General features: G+C 40.9%; 2 protein-coding genes and 1 pseudogene across 2 annotated transcripts; 1 reads left to right on the top strand and 2 right to left on the bottom strand.

Moving 5' to 3' along the window:
- The first annotated feature begins 2751 nt into the window (after positions 1 to 2751).
- Positions 2752 to 9400, top strand: LOC116677049 (WD repeat-containing protein 48-like). The gene is given in 20 exon segments (XM_032507751.1): positions 2752 to 2916; positions 3053 to 3131; positions 3256 to 3468; positions 3629 to 3717; positions 4099 to 4200; positions 4285 to 4357; positions 4360 to 4508; positions 5018 to 5092; positions 5352 to 5454; positions 5535 to 5632; positions 5924 to 5969; positions 5972 to 6030; positions 6147 to 6243; positions 6360 to 6455; positions 6736 to 6841; positions 6960 to 7024; positions 7027 to 7046; positions 7318 to 7394; positions 7521 to 7713; positions 7826 to 9400. Coding segments are annotated over 19 exon segments (1815 nt in total). The 5' UTR covers positions 2752 to 2916; positions 3053 to 3073; the 3' UTR covers positions 7922 to 9400.
- Positions 9153 to 15178, bottom strand: LOC116677050 (Golgi reassembly-stacking protein 1). The gene is made up of 9 exons (XM_032507753.1): positions 14977 to 15178; positions 13959 to 14039; positions 13605 to 13808; positions 13386 to 13472; positions 13125 to 13255; positions 12642 to 12774; positions 12390 to 12498; positions 12131 to 12274; positions 9153 to 11514 (listed from the first exon to the last, which is right to left on the bottom strand). Exons 1-9 carry the CDS (start codon positions 15037 to 15039, stop codon positions 11054 to 11056), a joined length of 1413 nt encoding a protein of 470 aa, XP_032363644.1. The 5' UTR covers positions 15040 to 15178; the 3' UTR covers positions 9153 to 11053.
- Positions 15179 to 16110: 932 nt separating this feature from the next.
- Positions 16111 to 21017, bottom strand: LOC116677051 (cysteine/serine-rich nuclear protein 1-like; annotated as a pseudogene).
- Positions 21018 to 21358: the final 341 nt, after the last annotated feature.

The raw sequence follows: 21358 nt of genomic DNA, 5'->3' as shown, positions 1-21358 counted from the left end.
GAAGGAACAGCCAAACTCTCTGCGCAAAATCCATGTCTTCTTCTCAAGGCGCATTCTTCATGATGGGCCAAAACTCCAATCCAACAGGACAAAGAAAAGTGCGTCTTATCACCACAATCCAAAGTTAAGCGAACAGCAGCAAACAAAACTGATTCTAAACAAGTGCCGGTCGTTTAATCACCTCATGTTGGACATTTTGAAACTACCCAGGTGCGTCGAGAAAGTTGTCCCTCTTGCCTTCCACCCGAGTCGCTCTTCTCTATTCATCCCACAGAGGAGAGGTCCCGAGCCGCCGAGCGTGGAGAGGATGCTGCGCTGTCTTCAGCAGCTGCGCAGCGGCGGGAGAGGCGCACCTCGATTTGCCCTTGAGCAAGAGCATGAGGGAGGGAGGACGCTGCTGGACCACAGCAGGAGATTACCGCTCCTACATGTCACAGTCAAATATGACAGAACACAGAACGAGAGTTGCCAGTTTTACCACATCCCCAAGTCGCAACAAAAACCAAACATGGGCTCAGCTAACGGGCACAATCCTTTGTTAACCCAGCGTTCTGTGAGAGAATGACGTCCAGAAATGGGCTTAAATAAAATAGACCGTTTTAATTTTCCTAATTTTTAGGTGGTAGCCCATAGGCCTTTATTTGCCTACTTTTGTGCTTGAATTTAGTTTTTAACTGTAGGCCTATTAGTGAAAATACTTAAAACAAGAATCAATCAATAGAACAATTTTCACAACTAAGAAAATTCACTTCTTTAATTCAAGTTTACAAACCGAACCGTTAGGTTAATGTTTATAAACGTTAACCTAGATAGAAAGGAACTAGACAGCACGCTTTGGAGGATAGGCCTATGCACGAAATGTAGGCCAATGCTATTGATTTCTGAAAGTATGAACTTGTTTTTACTTTGATCACAGAACAGAGCATGCTTTTTTTAATGTTGCATTTACACATTTGATTTAACATGCAGTTCAGAGACAGCAGCCGCGCGCTCAGCAACAACTGATTTCATTGTCAACCACAGAGGAATTAATCAATAAAAACCAGCTGCTGTCATCTTGATTTGGAAATAAAAACCTGTTGCACTTGAATGAACCGTAAATGGTTAAAAACAAGATGTCAGCATTGTTATGGGTTGTTTCAAAGAGCTGAGGGGTGGTGGTTTTGGATGACTTAGCAGTGTAGCCCACGCCTACAGTGCTGGTCTCTTAATGCGCCCTCTAGTGGCCAATAATAGACTTCCCTGTACGTCTGGGAGGGAGAACCAGAATGTGAAGACCAACCTCTCCAAGTCAAGACTGGTTGGAAATTTAAGCAACCTGGAGAAGTTTACCTAGTTCTACTGTACAATTGAAAATGTAGGCCATCACATCTTAGGCAGATTCTTGTCTTTAGACTCTTAGTATCCCACTGGGACTCTGTATTTCTCAGAAATATTGTATTATGGTGTAAAGAGGGATTTAAGATAGCAGTCAGACTTTGATGTCGGGTAATAAAATGGTAACACTTGATTTTGACTCATGACTGTAGTATTCCTGGATATCAATATGTGGGCTAATATTTCTGTTCTGAGAGGGAGGGCTACAATGAGCCACACGGTTTTATTTAAGTATTGCACAACTATGATTTTTTTAATCATGGTATAAAAGAGCCCATAAACAAAATTATCCTTTGATGTACTTGGTGTTAGTCAGCCTGAGTGTGTCTGACTTTGCTTTTGGGGGCAGATTAAGCACTGGTGGTGATAAAGAAGCACAATTATGGCCTTTTGTAAGATATCTGAGAGTAGACCTATGCTAGAATACAATTAAAATCATAGCTATTAGGGGCCCTTTTAGTTAGCAGATGCCTACCTCTTAATGGCGTGAAGCCTTCTTATTAACATGTCTGGTCTCCCAAGCCCTTCCTACATTGAAACGAGAAGACAGTGTGAAAACCACATTACCCATAAAGCTCAGGTGCATATGTTTCCTTTTTTTTGTATCCGGATGTAGAATCACATGAATTGACTGTCAACATGCAAGATGGCCACGCATCACAGGCAAAATGCTGCTGGGCGGAGGAAAAGTACAGGTACATTATGATAGTTGCATTCTTGCTAAGTGTATGGCAACGGCAACATTATGGTGTCCATCCTTAAAAAGTGTTTCACGGATACTTGACGGACAGCAAGAACCGGCCGTAAAAGGCAGTGTTGCTGTTATGAGTCATAACTCAAGCCGGCTAACCTAGCTAGCTTAGCTTACGTTAGTTGTTAGCATCTTCTGCGCACGCTGACATCTAAATGATGCATGTTTTTGTTCACAGTTATCATATAAGTACGTTTTATATACATTATAACATAACTACTAAGGTCATCAATAAACACAAATGAGTCATGTTCTGTGTTAGCTGCATGTTATGCTCTTACAGTGTTGACGGTAGCTGTATCCGGGCTCGGTCTAATTGCTGGGAAACTACGTGTCTCGGTGTTTCTGTCGTGCATCCCTGCCACTGAATTAAATTGCCACCAAATCAAAGCACCCTATATATGTACTGAATTTGTCCATTGTCACATATGATTCAATGGGAAATTATTTCCCAATATATGTGTAATTTAAATTGCTCATATGTTTCCTTAACTATTACGTCCTTCTAAGCAAGAGCATGGAACTCAACTGTTAGCGCGTTGAAGCATCGAGATGTGCACAAGAAAGTGGGTTTGTTGTGGGGAAATGTCAAAAGTGGTCGACATAGGAGGCTGACCTTAGTGCTTACGTTGCTCTTTGTGTTTCAGGTGTCCTATGTCATTAGAGATGAGGTGGAGAAGTACAACCGAAATGGGGTGAATGCACTCCAGCTGGACCCTGCGCTGAACCGGCTCTTCACTGCTGGAAGGGACTCTATCATCCGGATATGGAGTGTCTACCAGCATAAAGTAGGGCTTCCTACAGTCATAATCTCTATTCTGAAATTTCACTTTTAATGTAATTAGGCTACAGAGTTGTCACATGCATACTTTTTCATATTCTCAATAGTGGAAGTGTCTTAATTTCTTTTCCCTTTCATTGTAGCAGGACCCATACATTGCCTCGATGGAGCATCATACAGACTGGGTTAATGACATAGTTCTCTGTTGCAATGGCAAAACATGTGAGTGTGATTACTAGTGGCTATTTAATTTAGGGGTGAGGCATTGTTTAGCACTGCGTTATATATTTACTACTATTCTGGTTGACTGATCTGACACATTTTCACACCTATTACCTATTTTCAGTGATATCTGCCTCATCAGACACCACAGTCAAAGTATGGAACGCGCATAAAGGCTTCTGTATGTCAACGTTACGAACCCACAAAGACTATGTGAAAGCTCTGGCCTACGCTAAGGACAAGGAGCTTGTGGCATCAGCAGGTCTGGATCGGCAGATCTTTCTTTGGGACGTGAACACACTAACAGCACTCACTGCTTCCAACAACACTGTCACCAGTAAGTATTCTTTGTTTCTGTGTCACAGTTGTGCCCAATTCTGTCCAATACATACTGTACTTTTTTGATTATCATGCATTTGTACGGTTGTGTAATGGCTGATATGTTTCTCTGGGTGATATTCCGTACTTGTGAAATCACTATAATCCACGTCCAACAGCCTCATCTCTCAGTGGGAACAAGGACTCTATCTACAGTCTGTCTATGAATCAGATGGGCACAGTTATTGTATCTGGATCCACAGAAAAGGTTTGGGTTTCCAACAGTATCACACAAAGACACGCACACAATTAGTTCAATGAAACTAAATTAAAACAACACTGATTATTTCACCTGTCATGTTACCATCGTATCAGGAATTTGTATTCAATTCTTAACCTTAAACTAGTTTGAGAATGTACTGCTCTCTGTTGAGATGTTCACAAGATGTGTATGATATATTGTGTGGACATTAATTAGTTTACCAACTGGGATTACAGGAGGTGTTCAGTACTTTGAAACCATGTGAATGATTTAATTGAACAGTTACCTTACTATGTTTAATCACATTTATCTATTTCTACTGTGCATGTACAATAAATGTAGAGATGAAGGTGTCCATCTCCACTCACTGTTTTTTTCTTTCTATAGGTTCTGAGAGTGTGGGATCCTCGAACATGTGCAAAACTGATGAAGCTAAAAGGCCACACAGACAACGTCAAGTCGTTGCTGCTAAATCGAGATGGAACTCAAGTGAGTCAAGATTTCTAAATTATACAGTGGTGCCAGCTGTTAAACTGGAATTTTAAAATCTAAACCTGCTGCCCTTCTCCACAGTGCCTCTCGGGCAGCTCAGACGGCACCATCCGCCTGTGGTCACTCGGCCAGCAGAGGTGCATCGCCACCTACCGGTGCACGATGAAGGGGTCTGGGCCCTGCAAGTCAATGAGGCCTTTACACACGTCTACTCTGGAGGCAGAGACAAGAAGATCTACTGCACTGACCTGCGTAACCCAGACATCCGTGTGCTCATCTGTGAGGAGAAGGCTCCAGTGCTCAAAGTAAGAAGCCAGTACACTTTAATCTGGAACACTTTTTTTTCAGTTTAAAAATAAATAATTGTCTGGGATTTTTCTAACTTTTCATTTAGAAAGTTTATTATTGAGCAGTAAAGGTCTTGTCTCAAATGCTGACCAACAGGTGTCTGCTTGCAGTGTAGATACTGGGCGTACTACTTTTGTTTGTTGTACTGTTTTTTCAATTGACCTTTTGCATGCAAATTACAGTACTTCTTAATTTGTTCATTGTCTTAACCAGAAAAAAATCCTGAGAAGAATGTCACATGCATGATTTGGTAACATGCTTTGAGTTTTTTTTTTTTTTTGTGCTTAGTTAGCAGTGACAGCTTTTAGTATAAGAAAAGTTGTACTATGTATGTATTTCTTAAAAGGCAAAAAAAAAAGCCAAACATTTCTGCATAATAGCCTCTATATTCTTCTCAGTCATTCCCATGCTCATAGCTAACCATTTGGAGTCATCCAGCCTTTTGCTGTCTTTGTAATTTGCCCAGATGGAATTGGACAGATCTGCTGACCCACCTCCAGCAATCTGGGTCTCTACCACCAAGTCATCCGTTAATAAATGGGTAAGCATGCGTGACACCTCTGAGATCACTGGCCGACTGTCAGCATGACTGTGGAATACAGCGTAGGCCACCCCTAATTCAGTAGTAATCCTCCTGTAATTTGTGTAAGAATTTAAACCAGCTTTGTGATGATGTGGGCGATGCACAAAAGATAATTGCATTACATTAATCACAGCTATTGATGCAAGGCAGAGTTAGGAAGCGATTATAAAAATCCTGGACAATCTCTAATGATAATTATTTCTGTATGCATGTGCAGTCTCTAAAGGGAATGCACAACTTCCGGTCATCAGGGGAGTACGATAATGACTGCACTACCCCTCTGACACCACTGTGCACTCAGCCAGAACAAGTGATCAAGGGTAAACATGTTCATTTATCTACAGTGTTGTCTATTTACTTGTTACTTTTCTATGAAGTAAAATTCTGTGTTGTGTTTCAGGAGGTGCCAGTATCATACAGTGCCACATTCTGAATGACAAGAGACACATACTCACCAAAGATACCAACAACAATGTGGCTTTCTGGGATGTCCTGAAGGTACACTCCATTATTTATTTCTAAATATGTTAGAGAGTGGTTGCATCTGCTGTTCTTTTGTCCAAGCCATAGTGAATCTAGTGATTCAAAATTCTCTTCTAACAAATCTCACCACAGTCCAACCTAGAAGAGGTCATGGTTATATGTTGCTCACTGGACCTAATGTGCCTCTACCCATGAAATAAATCATTACAGTTACAAAAAATAGACTTCTCCTGATGAGCCTGGTGTGAACTCCTTCCTGGTGATACAGTACCTGTGGTTTGAATTGACTTGTGTTTTTAACTTCAGGCTTGCAAGGGTGAAGACTTGGGGAAAGTGGAGTTTGATGAGGAGATTAAAAGCGCTTCAAAATGGTCTATGTGCCAAACTGGTTCTCTGTTGATCTGAAAACTGGGGTGAGTCACAAATCTGGTAATACAAGAGCTTGTCATCTGTCTCAGCAGCTGCAACTTTTCCCTAACCTGGTTAGTTGTCTCATAGTTGAGTGTTCTGATTCTTTTTTTTTAAATAGATGCTCACTATCACATTAGATGAGAGCGACTGCTTCGCGGCCTGGGTGTCTGCAAAGGACGCTGGGTTTTCAAGCTCTGATGGATCTGACCCAAAGTGTAAGACATCTGACTTGGTTCACCCATTTATATATACAACCATGAAAATAATGCCAAACTGAAGCTAACTTTATATTGCAGGACTGCTAACTTAATTTGCCCCTTCATCTCTTCAGTGAACCTGGGTGGACTGCTGCTTCAGGCTCTGTTGGAGTTCTGGCCCCGAACTCGCATCAACCCCATGGACGAGGAAGAGAACGAGGTGAACCACGGTAAGGAGGCGGCTGACTATCCATCCGCTGCCAAATCATTATGAAAACAAATCAACCAAACCTCTGTGTAACTTATATAGCGCTTTTCACAGACTCAAACAAGACAAAACTAAACGGAACAGATGAAAAATTCAGATGAAAAAGGAGGGGGCGTAGTGCTACAGATAGGCAGAGGTGAAAAGCTGTGTCTTGAGGCGGGACTGGAAGATTGTGAGGGACTCAGGTGTCCAAAGCCTCATTCAGTTTGACTTACAGTAGGATTGGGTTCTTGTGCCCACAGTGAACGGAGAGCAGGAGAACAGGGTCCAGAAAGGAAATGGATATTTCCAAGTGCCACCACACACGCCAGTCATCTTTGGGGAAGCAGGAGGCAGAACCCTGTTTAGGTAATGTTCCACCGACATCCTCAACACAGGTTAAATGTTAACTTGGAAAGCTGCAGTGTGCTCTGTAATGTCATCGGATTAAAGATGTCTGCATTGCCTCTAATGTGCTGTGTTGCAGGTTGCTATGTAGGGACTCAGGTGGAGAGACTGAATCGATGCTGCTGAACGAGACTGTTCCACAGTGGGTATTGATATAACTGTAGATGTGAGTAAAATTATGTTTCCATCTTTTACTTTACATTACATTAAATCAAAGAAAACAAAGCCATCAGGATTACATGTTAAATAGACTATAAAATAAAATTTGGAGACTTTTTCTACTGAAAATCCAAATTTAGACTTGAAAGGCTATGTCACTGTGTTTTTACAGGAGTAAATGTGCAGCAGTGTTACGATAAAGCATGTGCACTAACAGTTTGCGCCTCTTTATTTGATGTGATTGATTCGCATGCATTATCTCTCCTCTTCTATTTCAGAAAAATATGCCCAAATTCAACAAAATCCCGTTCTACCTCCAGCCCCATTCTTCCTCTGGTGCAAAAACTCTAAAGAAGTAATGTTCTTTTTCTTCTCTTGGATTGTTTTTCCTTTGCCTATGTGATGCAGTGAAAAGGGACACGTGTGTGACAGACATGCTGCATTTGATAAGAGCTGATTTGACCAGCTGTGTGTTTCGCAGGGACCGTCTCTCAGCCAGTGACATGCTCCAGGTGAGGAAGGTGATGGAGCATGTTTACGAGAAGATCATCAACCTGGACAACGAGTCGCAAACCACCAGCTCCTCAACCAACGATAAGCCAGGGGAGCAGGAGAAGGAGGAGGACATGGCAATGCTAGCCGAGGAGAAGATCGAACTAATGTGTCAAGACCAGGTGGGCGTCTTTGCCTGTACATTTTGACATAAGTAAATCTTGTGCATCCTCAGTCATTATACATTGTATTAACTTTTTTTTGTTTTGTTTTTTTTTTAAATCTTTCAACCAGGTGCTAGATCCCAACATGGACCTGCGAACAGTTAAACATTTTATCTGGAAGAGCGGAGGGGACTTGACGCTTCACTATAGGCAGAAGTCCACGTGAAAATCCTAATTTTTAAACAAGAACTCTTCGTCATTTGCCAATCACTACCCACCTATGACATGTAGTACCCTAAACCCTGTTGTGTGGTCAGGAGTCACAGTATCAATGAGAATCCAGTAAAAGTTGTGAGGACAAGGCTCATGGTGTATCATAGGGAACTGATCAGAACAGGCCGGAGCGGTCAAGACACCTGGGAGAGAAGGGGTTCCAAGTTTCTTGTTTTTTTTGTTTGTTTTTTAGTTTGAAGAAAGGACTGTAAGCACCAATTTCTTTTTACTTTGACTGTTTGTCCTTTCCTTCTGATTGGCGTTTTACTTTGAAGCAACTGAAGTTACAGTACTTGTTTGTGTCTGAGCGTGTGTGTATATGCACATGGATGTAGTAGACTTGTTTGTTTGTTCTAGTACATTCCAGAACCGGTCCTTGTTCTACGAACCCTTCACACCCGTCTCAGCAGTATTGCCAGTTTAGGAGTGCACTTGGACTCTGGGTAGTGTCACAGTCCATCAAAGAAATCCTCCTCCGTTCTGCTGTCATCTTAACTTGATCTTGACTTAGACACGGAGTTATTGCAGAGCTTGAACCTCATTGACAGAAGCGCTTGTCTTTGTCCATTATTTAGCTCTTCTCAATGGACTGAATTCTTTTTTTGTAAATATATGTACAACATTTTGGATTTAATTGACTGTTTTCTTTTGGTTTTGCAGCAGTTTTATTTTGTTGTACAGTTTACTTAACAGTTATTTTTCCAAATCCCTGGAGCACATTCATCGAGGTAATTTGACTTGGATGTTAAAATGACATTTGTTGCATTTTACTCTTAAGAATGCTAGTAGTCATCCAAGTCATTTTAGCAACTGGAAATTATATATAAGGTATATATCTTTAATAACTCATGCTTGGGTCATGGGCAGTGACTTTGACAGTGAGGGCTGTTCCTAATGTATATTTCATTCAGATTTAATAGTTCAATGAAACAAGAATATAACTTGAAGGGGAATCTCAATCATAGAATATGACTTTTCATCCACTGTGGGGAATTCCCCAAACTAAAATAAACGGTAATGCCCACTTCTCTCTTTGTGTCACCAAGCAGAAATTTTCTGAAGTAAATTTTGCCATTAAAGAGAATGTCTTACGCCATAGTGAGAACGCATCGAGTGAGCTCTACTTGGCCAAAAACATGATGGGTACCATAATTGGGCCATAACACTGCAATACCCCTTGTTAATATTAATTTGTGAAATATGTATATTTTAGGCATTCAAAGAAATAAATTGGAATGGTTTTACATTGACAGACATATGTGAATTATAAATGGATGTTTCTTGAGATGTAATGTGCTCAGCTGATGACTGTGAAAAACAAGGGACAATTTCTTTTTAAGTGATATGATTGTTTAACCATCAAAGATTCACCCATTTCACATTCATCAACAAATACTGCACTCATTCCTAATAAAACATACAATTGATAAAATATCTGCAAAAATACTATTCCTTATTTTACACTGCACCTACTTTGACAATGAAAAACTTTAAGAAGCCCCCTAGAAAGATGAAAAACAAATACTTAACAGCAGCATCACTCTTACCAGACTTCTAACATACTGTATATAAAATGTCATCTATTGAATTTAAACCTTACCTGTACTCAAAGGCAGTACTTGTCTATTGTTGCATAGATTACAAAGTAAAAATAGTGTTGAATTAAACAAGGGGGACATAATTCCAGCAATACAAACAGTAAAAATAGTTTTCAAATACTGCATGTCTGAATAAGTCAAATAAAAAGAGTTTCGACCACAGGGACTTTCCCTCAGAACTAGGATCCTTTCTGAGGAACTGGTTGCGCTTGACCTCAGGGACCAGGATCTGCATTTAGTACTGTGACATTTGTTTGGGCTCTTTTACTCCCCAAAAAGTCCCTGATCAGTAGGAACTGTTTTCTGAAAGTACAGGACGTTTGGGGTAGGGTTTGCAGGGATGACTGTTGCTGATTAGTCAAATACACACAGCATGGCTGCTTCAACTCACTGACCGCTTCATTCACAAAAGAAGAAAGTACAGAGGGGAGAATGTTTCACTTTGTTTGATAACATTAAAAGTAAATTTAATTTAGGCTTCAAGTCATTTTTTAAAGAGAAAATGAGAGGTTGTGAGCCAGCGCCACACTGAACTGCATTGGCTGCAGAGACGCTGGCTGTGTCTCAGGTGAACGAAGGTAACAGAGAAGGACAGAGCTGTGAAATAAATTTTTTTTTTGCTGATTGCTTTACAGCGGTTGCTTTCTAAAGCACAAATAAAAAAACATGACTTGATGATCTTGTAGAAATACACTTGTTTCATTCTCAAGGTGAGGGACTTAAAAAGACCACAGATCCTTGTGTCGAAACCCGGCTTAAAAGATAATGTGTAAAACATATTGACCTCATCAAATTTGGGGTAAAACCAGTACGGAACTGGTTTTACGCAGTACACACACACAAGTGCACAAATCTTTCCTTATACCAACACTTAAAAAATTCAATACATTGGCCATAAACTACTGTAAAAGTGTCCTTCTCATAATCATAAGTAAGTTATTTTTCAAAGTTCTATTTTGGGAATCATTTGTTATTTGAAACATAGCAGATGCAGCACTGTGACAACTCCTATGAAGGGCCAACAGTCTGGTAGCTTCTAAAACTTGGATAATATAATGGCTATTAAGGTGCAGCTGAACTTTGCTGTAGTAAATGTACGCGTTTGTCTTTGGAAGTGTTCAAGTATTTATCACATTAGTGTACTAGAAGCAAAGTCTTGTCACCCGTATAATCTAATTTTGCACCAAGCATGGAAAAGTGTTGATATTGTAACCTTGGTGTACAAATTAGCAGTAACTTTCAATTCCCACACATTTAAAACAAATAGGATGGTCCTACAGTGTCTGAGTATTTTTCTACTTTATGCTAATGCTTTAGCTGGATTCTGTAGTGTAACTAAACGGATGAAGGAGCCATAAGCTTCTCGTAAGACTATCAGTATCGAATCAGACAGCTTTTCCCTCTGTCTGTCATGTAGTTCCTATAGTGTTTCTTTAAAAAAGTGATTGTCAACCTCACTTTGCATTTTTGTACGGCCTGATACAAGCTTACTCAAGACGCCGCTCTTCTTCTGGCTCCTTTCCATCACTCTCATGGCTGCAGTGGTGAGCGGGAGCCATATTTGGAGGCTCCGCAGGCTCCTCCGCTGGCCCTGTTGCATCCACGATGGCCTGAGCAGGAGAATCGGCAGAGGACTGGAGGAGATCGACAGGAGATGGGCAGGAAGGAACTTCAGCTGGGACAGAGGGCTCAGCAGGAGACTCTAGGGACTCTACGGGAAGAGACAATTCACACATAGGGGAACTCAGGCTATCACTAGATTCACACAGAGAGCCAGGTAGGTCTGTAACCAGGTGAAATGGTTCAGCTGGTGTGACGCCTGAATCAGACAAAGTGTCAGTGGAAGCGAGAGCAGAGGTGAGGTCCATGGCTGCCTGGGAGCTCAGATCTTGTGGATCACTGTGGCTGTCTGCTGACGATGAAAGTAGACCACTGTCCTCCAGCTCCTCTGTACAACAGGGAATACAAACATTCAGTCTATGTTACTTTTGCCAAATCTGTACATTAAAGTTCAGGGACATTTGTATGAATTGTTGCTGTCTAGTCTGGCTCTCACCAGACCAAGAACAAGCTCAATAGAGTTGAGATTGAGCATTGGTCTGGAAAGTCTCTTCTGTATTTTCTCTGCACAAGAGGCGTGACTAACAGGCATAGTTAAAATGACTCTGTACGCAATTGGAAAGTCCTTCAACCAATCAGACCAACGATCCAGGTGACGTATTTTGTAGAGCGAGCTTTCACCAAAGCCAGTTGGTAATAAGGCAAACACATTCTTCTTTTGTAGGAATTGTTCCAGGGAAAGCTTCTGTTTCATTTTAAGAAAACTTGCCTTTGAAAGCTTTTGAAACATCAATCGAAGCACAGCAATGGCGTCAACGGGTTGCTGTGCTTCGGTAGCCGACATGTTGAATGTAAACAAGAAGTTGCTTGGTCGCTTCTGTATAAAATTGTGAACTGAAGCAGGAAAATGAAACATGCAGGGTTCCAGACCGAGCTGCAGGGCGAAAGCAAATCGCCGGCAGAGTGGACAGCCTTTACCCAGTCTAGCTGCTGTCCTAACTTACCAACACCTGAGATTTCCCCGTACTTCTCCTCGTTCATAGCCAGTGCAGTGTTGGTCATGTCGATGGACGACATGGACAGATCCAGTCTGTCTACCAAATCTGCAAGGTCAGGGTTCATCACTGCCCCTTCGGAGTCTGAGAAACCTGGGAATACAAACACAAGACGCTTTGTTGAGAAGGTTTTTATGAACACAACTAGCTGCAAAGGAGACAACAAATGTGTCATCATCCTCTAAAACCACTGCATAACTCAACTGACCAGGGTCCATGACCCGCTGGACGGGTGGAGGTAGAGGAGCTTCCTGGAGGGTGACCTGCTCCAGGTCTAACACATCTTCACTTTGACTTGAAGGTGCCACCAAAGGTGCCTGAAAAACAGGTAACAGGAATAAGCTCTACTGCTACTAACAACATTTTAGAGACTAAAAAATGAATCACTTAACTAAAAACATATCCAATGTATCAGTCAATAACAACAAAATTGTGGATTCAAATGTGGATTCCGATTTACCTCCATAAATCCATGGGTAGGCAGCTCTGGGGAGGGTTCATCCTCGGGAACAGGATTGGGAGGCTTAGCTGTCGATACATCAGGATGTACTGGGATTCGGTGCAAGTAGCCATAACCAATTCCACAACCCAAACTAAGAGCAAACATTTTTAAATGCTTCAAGAATATTCATAACAATTCATACATTTTAAAACATAGAATACTTTATAATCTGAAAAAAGCCTCATTGAAATTGAATGGCGAGCTGACTTTGAATAAACTTACAATGTTCATTTATTTGAATAAACTTTACACAATAGAAAAGAACTGATCAACACGCACCTTTCTCTTCATATAGCATTTTAATGTAAAGTAGTAGATGTTACTTAAAATAAATAAAAACAGTCCTGAAGCAATAAAATGAACTCATTAAAAGGTGAGATGCAGTGATATTCCTCAGTAAGTCATCCTGAATAACTCATGTATCTGTGTATAGTCATGTACCTGCCCTCTCCGCCCCACGCTCCATTTGGTGTGACCACCACCTCTCTGCAGGCGTCTGTTTGTGTGTTGTACACCATTAGCTTCAAGGGCTTCCCTTCATGGGCCTCAACCAGCGAGAAGAAGTCTTCTGACTGGAAATCAGCAACTCTAAGTTAACTTTAATTCATCTTTCAAAGATTTGTTTAAAAATCTGAAAAACGTTTAGCAAACATATCAGAGCCAAATATTAGCAGTAAAGCATTATATGAAATTGAGTCTTACATCTTGCAACACTTGATCTGCTCCAACAATGTAGTCACTGTGTGGCTGAAGCTCTGCCAATGCAGCAGGTGAACTGGGTTCCACATCCTACAAAAAAGCAATAGGTGTTAGCAAACTAAAGATGAAGCTATAATGGGTGTAATGTGGGGAGTATAGAAGTGCAAATCAAAGTTAGGTCAGTTGGTTTTGGTTTTCCTAGTTCCTGAAGGAGAAGCTCACCAGAATGTGCCAGACATTTTCATTGGCTCCTTGGTAGCTGCAGAAGCGAACACTGGCACCTAGCAGGCCTTGTCCTCCCCACATGGTACTGGGCACCACCTCCAGCTCACGCATCCTTGTGGTTTTAGTGCTGTACACCTCCATCCTCACTGCTCTCTCCATGTTGGCTTTCAGAGTCTCCTTCAGCAGGTCATTTTCCTCATTCTGAGGAACAGTAACAGGAGGAGTCAAACGAGTAGGAGTGGGAGGTAACTCAACTTATAGTGTTCCCATGTGTATATGTTTGTTTATGACCAACTTGTAGTCAATGAGTAGTGACTCAACTACTTACAATATGACAATCAATAAACTTACAAGTCTTTTGTTGTCCAGTGACAGAATGAAGTCAAAGAAGGGCTGCAGTCCGGCCATTTCTGCAGGGGAATTTGGCTGCACCTGTCAAAACCGACACACGCCTTTTGACAACCTGTGGCACCTTTAAATACAACTGTGCTATTAGAAAATTATTTTGGGAAGTTCATTTCATATTAAAATTAATTGAGTATGTTTTTTGGAGCATTTAAATCATAGCCTATTTGAGTAACTGCACAGTATTTGATATACTATGGTTATTTTTATTATCATATATTATATATATATATAGAGAGAGAGAGAGAGAGAGAGAGAGAGAGAGAGAGAGAGAGAGAGAGAAAGAGAGAGACAGAGAGATAGAGAGAGAGAGATTATTCAATTAATCGTTTAGTCGTCTTAAATTGCTTGTCCAAAACTCAAAAATAGCAATACAATTTACAATCATATTAAACAGAGAGAAGCAGCGTTGAATCGCGAAAATGTTCAAATGTTAGTTTTGCTAGATCTCTCTTGATCGATTTATCAGTCTCAGTAACAGACTAATCATTTCATGAGGCCGTTATAGAGAGTCATCAGAGGCCGGAAAAAAATCCTCTTCATTAATTTGCCCTCACGCTGAAAACCATTTGCTCTATATTAAACCCATTAACGCTACTCAAACTATTAGCTAATATTTAGCTACTACTGTATACTAGCTACGAACTACTGTGATAAACCAAATCGTGTTGGGCAGTGTAATAGCTCAAAGGACTGTTATAATACTTTATTTGAGACAAGGCACTAACTTGAGTTAAAGCTTATTTATAACATAATTTATGTTACACAAGTAAGTAGAAGTTTCTGTTGCATTATGTCAACTTGAAATAACAAGTGGTGACGTTAAACAGTGCCAGCTCATCACGTTTTTCTGGTGGGTCTATAGCAACTACTTAGCTAGCTAGCTAGCTGTCTGTTAGCATTCATTAAAAGCTACTGTACAAGCTGTCCAAATTCGAAGAAAGCTGAATAATTGTAGCCTTACGCCGTGCACATGGTATCCATAGGTTCCTCCTTCGGATACTTCTGAACTCTGCGATAACCCCATTTCTGCCAGGAACTTTTAAATATTAGCTAATATCAGAAAATAACAACTGTCTGAGAATTATTACGGTTGACAGTCAACGGCCATCTTGTTTGCAGTCCAAAGCAATCGAACATCGCTGGAATCGACCCCAGATTCAAACGCACACACAGCGCACGCGCACACCGCATACTGTTTTAGGAGACTGCTATTGTTTTAAATAGTGGTAGAGCTGCTTCATGATATCACAGCGTTGATAGTATAGTCTATTGAAATTGTGCTAATGAAGCCACTACTACTAACATTATATGACAAAAAATGAGTATGCAACAAAATAATGGTTATGCAAAGGCCTTAAACGGGATATTTTCATATAATTATATTTAGGTTTATATATAAATATAAATATTGACAGTGGGGGAGAGGGGAGTCGTAGAGATTTTTGTGAGATAGTCAGTAGCAATCTATGTTTGTCATATATAGATATGCAACGATCATTGATGGGTAATATTGTTACTGTTTTACTGTAATTTTAATTATGTTGATGTTGTCCAATGCCAAGTCTCTATTGATAATGTGAAGAGACGACTGTAGCTGGTCTAGGCGCAAAATCTATCTTTGGTCAAGACTTGACAAGCTGAGCAACATTTGCAAGCCAAGCACAGTGACACACACACACACACACACACACACACAAACATATGGAGCTCTCAGTAACTAGCATGCAGTAGGGCCCGTCCTGTGGGCCCGTCCCAGTAACGTACACAGGGGCTTATTGCAACATTACGCCACTAGACGCTCAGACACTTTAACATGCCATTTTAAGGCCATTACGGTCTTTTGTAGCAATTTGCAACCATTGGACTGAGTTAGATAGGTGAGATTGTACTAAATCAATTATTAATTTTAGTGTGTGATAACAGCAGTCAAAGGAAAACTTTAACTTTTCAGCTTTGCAATAGAAGAATCATAAACGACAGTTGTACGTCATTAAATCAATGTCTGTCATTTTATTATTGCTTCTATAACTTGATGCTTGTCCAGTTTTTGTTTTCTTTACATGTATGAATAGACAAATACGACTCATTAAACACATTTGAAATCCATGAATAAATTAATGCAAAGGTTTAATTGTATTTCTCCAAGAAGGAAATATTTTAAACATATAGTTAAGCATATACGGGATAATCCACCATCAGCCAGGCAGTAGAAAATAAGTCACAACTTCTAGGTTGAAATGGAGGAGTGTTATTTTTTCATTACTGCATGTGCCAATGTGGATTATCCTACTTATACCATGACAAGCTACCTGGAAATATGCATATTTCTGTTGAAAACTGGGGCAATACTTTTTCAAATTATTGCCTCTACCTTTATGACCTTTGTAATAAATAAGCTTTTACTTTAAACAACTTAACTTGCAATAAACAATAATGCTGCATAATAATATATTAATTACTCAAGTGGGGTTTCTCTGAAATAAAGGCAAAATTATTTTTAGCCAATATAAAACATATTCAGATAGAAAAAAATATTTTATCAATCATTCTTTGTACGTTGAAACATTCTTACAAAAACATAAAAGAAGTGCTTTATACATTTAATTATCGTAAACTGTTGCTTGTTATTTCACTAGAATGCCTTCCTATAAAAGCTGGGTGTTGCTGACTTCATCACCCTGCTCTGGGCCTGGCTCTGTCAGGCCGATCAGAGACTCTAGTAGATAGGCGCTCGACTCGTACTGTGGCAAATAACAGAGCTGAACAGCTGGAGGTGGCAAAAGCTGTCTGGGTGTCTGTGTACTTTGAAAGAACTGTGCAGAGGTCCAGAGGTGTAGTCACTGTCGAAGAACTCAATGTCAGAGTCAGAGGACAGACTCAGGTCCATGTACCTGCCGGAAGAATAGTCCACAGTGGGGGAGGGAGTGTTGGGGAAGCCCTCAAGAGAGTCATTGTCAAAGAAATCTCTAGCTTGGTTTGCATTCTCATCGAGGTAATCTGTCAGTGAGGTCCTGCTCATATTGTCTGTGAATGTGTTGGCTGCAAGTGGCCCCATACTGTCAGTAGGTGTGCTGTACGGGCAGAGTTGCTGCTGTGCTGCATTAGTGGTTCTCCTATGTGCCTCCGTTGGCTGCACGTAGAGTAGTTATCATTTTCAGAGTCACAGATGTTGAGGGCACGTGACAACCCTTCGTTAACATCAGGGAGATTCTGACTCCGTTTGGGCATCCTCCTGCATCAGAGTCAGAGGAGGAGCAACAGGATTCTGTCAAGTCGCTGCTGCAGCTGTTCTCCTCCACTACCAACCGCTCTGGGGTGAAATGAAAGGAAGGTGTGGCAGGCATGGTGAGAGGAAGACCATCTTCCTCCATGGGGAACCCAAAGGGGCAGCTCTTGTCCTGTGCACTCTCCACCGGATGGGCCTCTTCCTGGTCCACATACTGTTGAAGGTCATCTGGAAGTCCAGTCTGGTCCTTTTGGTCAAGTGTTTCATCTTGCAGTCGCCTCTCCAGTTCGAGTTTCATAATGGTGTGGAAATAATGAGTCTGCACACGTCTGGAGTTGAACTCGATGCGTCCCTGAATGTTTCCACAGCCATCCTTGGTGCAGCCACATGGGAAATTGATGCGGTCCTCCTGTGTAAAAGACAGCAGAAAAAGAAAATCAGCGCTGTGGGTTCTTAAATACACTACAGAGTAGTGACATCAAGATCTGAAGTTAACAATCACTGAGAAACAAGTGCAAGTAAAATGTGTTTTCTGCAAAAATCTAATAAAATACTAATAATAGTAATTAATTACATTATTAGACTTTACTTATTTGTTAAAAAAATAATGATTGACAAATTATTACAAGATGTATTTTCGTGAAAATCAATTGAGAAATTTTATTATATGATAGGAATGTCGGTTTTGGCTAATTGACAGTTAGCTAATGTAATGGATAAATGGTTGGAATAGTTAACGTTAAAAGGGATACTTTGCCGCATTGAATCCAGCTCTGTGTCATCTTTGTGTCGACAGTATGTTTAGATGAATGATGTGTGGCTTCCCTCTGAAGTGCACGAAGCCCAGAGATCCACTGAATGATGCATTTTATCCGGTGGATCTCGGCAGACCGCTGCTCTGCTCAGCTGGGAGCTCCGTGCGCTGTGGCCCCCTGAGGGAAGCCCCTCACCATTCATCTGCCACACTGTTGTGACACCGAGCTGATTTACAGTAAATCATTAAAATCTCTTTCACTAAAAGTAATGGAAATGGTTAAAATGGTTAACTAAAAGTAAATAGTGAAATGGCTTCACACACTTTTGACAGACCCAAATGAGTGCTTCATCAGCTCAAACTAGAATTTTACAAGCAAAGTTGTCCACATTTCAGATGCAAAAATAAAACATGAAACGCATTCATATGGCAATAGTGCAAACTCATCGTGACCAAATTTCGAATTAGCCCTTATGCTGTTAGAGGTTGAATTAGTGTTTGTTTATGTTAAGTGTCGTACCTGACACTTGATTCCTGCCAGACTGCATGCGCAGGTCTCTGGCTCACAAAACCTTGGCAGTCACATCCACAGCCTCCTGGAGATACGCAGGGCATGAAGCTGCCTCTTCTCCTCCCTGTCTATGCGCTTCACCCCCGCTGCCTGGAGGAGAGCCTGCCGCTGTTTGGAGGAGTACGGCTGAAGGAAACCTCCATCCTCAAGCTCAGCATCACTAATGTGGATGTCATTGTCTTCATCTGGGGTCTGATCCACCGTAAGCCTGTGTGCTTCTTTCTGGTCAATGGCCCCACTGGGTCAAACTGGAATCAGCACAACATACAAAGTAAGAAGTCTGCAGTGTAGACGAGCAATGCAAACTAATGTAGAAATGGAATGCACTCACTTTGTATTTCATATCCTCGAGTTTTTCTTTTCTCCGTCTTTCTCTGAGCCTCTCTCTCCGCTGGTCTGTTGCGTCGCTCCAGTGCATGCTCTGCCACTGTGTATTTTTGAAAGGTGCTGTGCCTCTGCATCATGCCCAGGGTGGCACCTCCACGACTGGCACACTGGTGAAGCCTTGGCAGCGTGGGAAACTGAACACCATCACTTGGTCAAAGCACACGTTGTTCTGTGCACCTCCAAGCTTGGCCTTTTCAGGATGGACCGAACTGCTTGTGTTAGAAAAAGACAAAGACATCGAAAAAAAGTGAGACACCGTCAGGTCTAGTTCTGAAGTGAGCACCTGTTGCTATCATAACAACATTTTGTGTGAAACATGAACATGTCTGTCTGGCCCTAATCATCAAGAGTAGAAAATCAATCAAACATGGAGTGATGCATTTTTGGTCTTGTTTTTTAGGACTAGGAGTAAACGCAACCCCAGAGAGCAGAAAGGGCTTAATGACAATAAGCATAAATAAAACATGATGTTTTAACAAAACCCAATAATTTTATGTATTTAAAGAGCCCTTAATGAGAGTGAACTAAAACTTTATTTGATGGCAATCATGTTCCCCTGGATATCACCTGCTTAATGATGATAAAGGACCCTCTCTTCAGGCCAAATGCCAAGGCTCAATGTATTGAATAAGTGAAATCTATATTAGGTTTTAATATTTTATGTATTAATTTCAAATTATAATGGGCTTTATATATGAGATATTTCGTATTGTTGTTGTTTATTTTAAAGACCCAATGATGTAACAGAAGTGATATTGACATGATTGTACAATGAATTTTACCAAACTATGAGAAAAGTACAATAGGTTATGGTAATTCTACTTTCTAAATGTTGTAAAACATTGATGTCACACTCTCTCCTAGATGTATCCATCTCTTTGCAAAAGTCAGTGTAGGAAGCTTCATAAAGTCCTACTCTGAGAGGGTGTTTGTAGTCCTAATTTAACTTTCAGCATAAATCCTAGAAAAATTCCTGGACACTTGATAAAAATGGAACCTAAACTTTGATGCAGGCTTTTCTTCTGTAGAGATCTCTGAGTGGCCACTAGGTGACACACTACAGGTGCTTCAATGCAGTGGCCTGGGTCAGTAGTTCAGTAGTTTAGTATTGTAATGTACTGTACATGTTAAGGGGAAATACCAAGCAAAGGGTGATAGCAGAATGGACAGATCACCAGTAAGAGAGAAAACAAGTAAACCAGGGTCTAACTGCAGTTCCTTGGGGGTTACCAGAATAGACTCTTTCTGATAGTTTAGTCCTCAATAGTTTACTGTTTGGTTTCAACAAACTGTCTAACCTTTACAAATAACTGGAGCTGAACTCTAGCTCCAAAAGTCAATAAACAACTGAGACCAGCTGACTAAGCTCTTCTTAGCTGCTCTGTGTGTATAAAAAGTTCCACACTGGGGCACTGGGACTCAATTGTGACTTGGTTACATGATAACAAGCCTAAAACTGTTATACATAAGGTTTTTGACAACAACAGAGATCATTTTGCAGAGTATTTTGCCACTTTGTGATATCTCAATAAGACTTAGATATAACTTGTTTAAAGGGATCTTGCATTCAATTGATTCCACAACATCCTACTGCTCAGCAAATGATCTTCTACCCAACCGGACAGTCCGGAGGCGAGCATTTTCACTGTGCATTATGTAGAACAGCCCTAAGCTTAGCATTTTCATATCGGGGCTGCTGCAGGCTGATAAGAGACACTCCTATAAACACTGATGGGAAAAATAAACCCAGATAAGGAGGTTTGCATTATTTGAAAGTAGGAAAAAAAAACAGTAGTCATTGGTTTGGAGACTTACTGGGTAAACGGGTGGGTGAAGGACTGTGAGTTGGGAAATCCTGGTTGTCAGAGGGGCCGCTCTCCCCATCAGACTCCCATCCGGAAGAGGCAGGGAGGAGAGGGAGGACGGAGGAGAGGAGGAGTAGCAGGGATTGTCATCCACCTCTGCAAACTTTCTCTTCAGGGTGCCTCTCATTGTTTGGCGGTGGTGGTTGATATACACTCTGTGTGGACACAAAGAAAAAAGGCACATTGGTTTAAATATGTATCACACTGTGGTACACTATTAAATGCATAGATCAAGACCCTAAGAGAGAAACAAAAAGTATTCTTTGTGTTGCTTCATCCAAAGAGCAGCACTCGTTGCAAACATTCCTAACCATGGAACATGAGACCAGAAGTTATATAAATCAATACATTAATAATCCAATAACATTCACAAACAAGCACAAAACATGATGTGTTCCTTTTCTGTTTGAGTGACCAAATGTACACAGTCAAATGATTCGTCTTTTGAACTGGAGGAATGAGAGGTTCTTCCTGTCTAGAGCTGCTGGTCGAGCCGGTTTCAGGGCACGAGTTTGTTTAGGCTAATTACACTCTGGTGAT

This window comes from Etheostoma spectabile, unplaced genomic scaffold (assembly GCF_008692095.1).
Source record: "Etheostoma spectabile isolate EspeVRDwgs_2016 unplaced genomic scaffold, UIUC_Espe_1.0 scaffold00004260, whole genome shotgun sequence".
NCBI classification, from domain to species: domain Eukaryota; kingdom Metazoa; phylum Chordata; class Actinopteri; order Perciformes; family Percidae; genus Etheostoma; species Etheostoma spectabile.
The sequence above is the reverse complement of the archived record's forward strand: the minus strand, read 5'-3'. Positions and strand labels throughout refer to the sequence as shown.

What these genes read in the sequence shown, in the direction of transcription:
- LOC116677050 (XM_032507753.1), bottom strand. Translation starts at nt 15,039, where the DNA reads ATGGGGTTATCGCAGAGTTCAGAAGTATCCGAAGGAGGAACCTATGGA. An exon ending in GCGTGGGGCGGAGAGGGCAG is followed by an intron (nt 12,775 to 13,124) that starts GTACATGACTAT and finishes GTTTGCTCTTAG; the next exon opens with TTTGGGTTGTGGAATTGGTT. An exon ending in CCAGCGGGTCATGGACCCTG is followed by an intron (nt 12,275 to 12,389) that starts GTCAGTTGAGTT and finishes TTGTATTCCCAG; the next exon opens with GTTTCTCAGACTCCGAAGGG.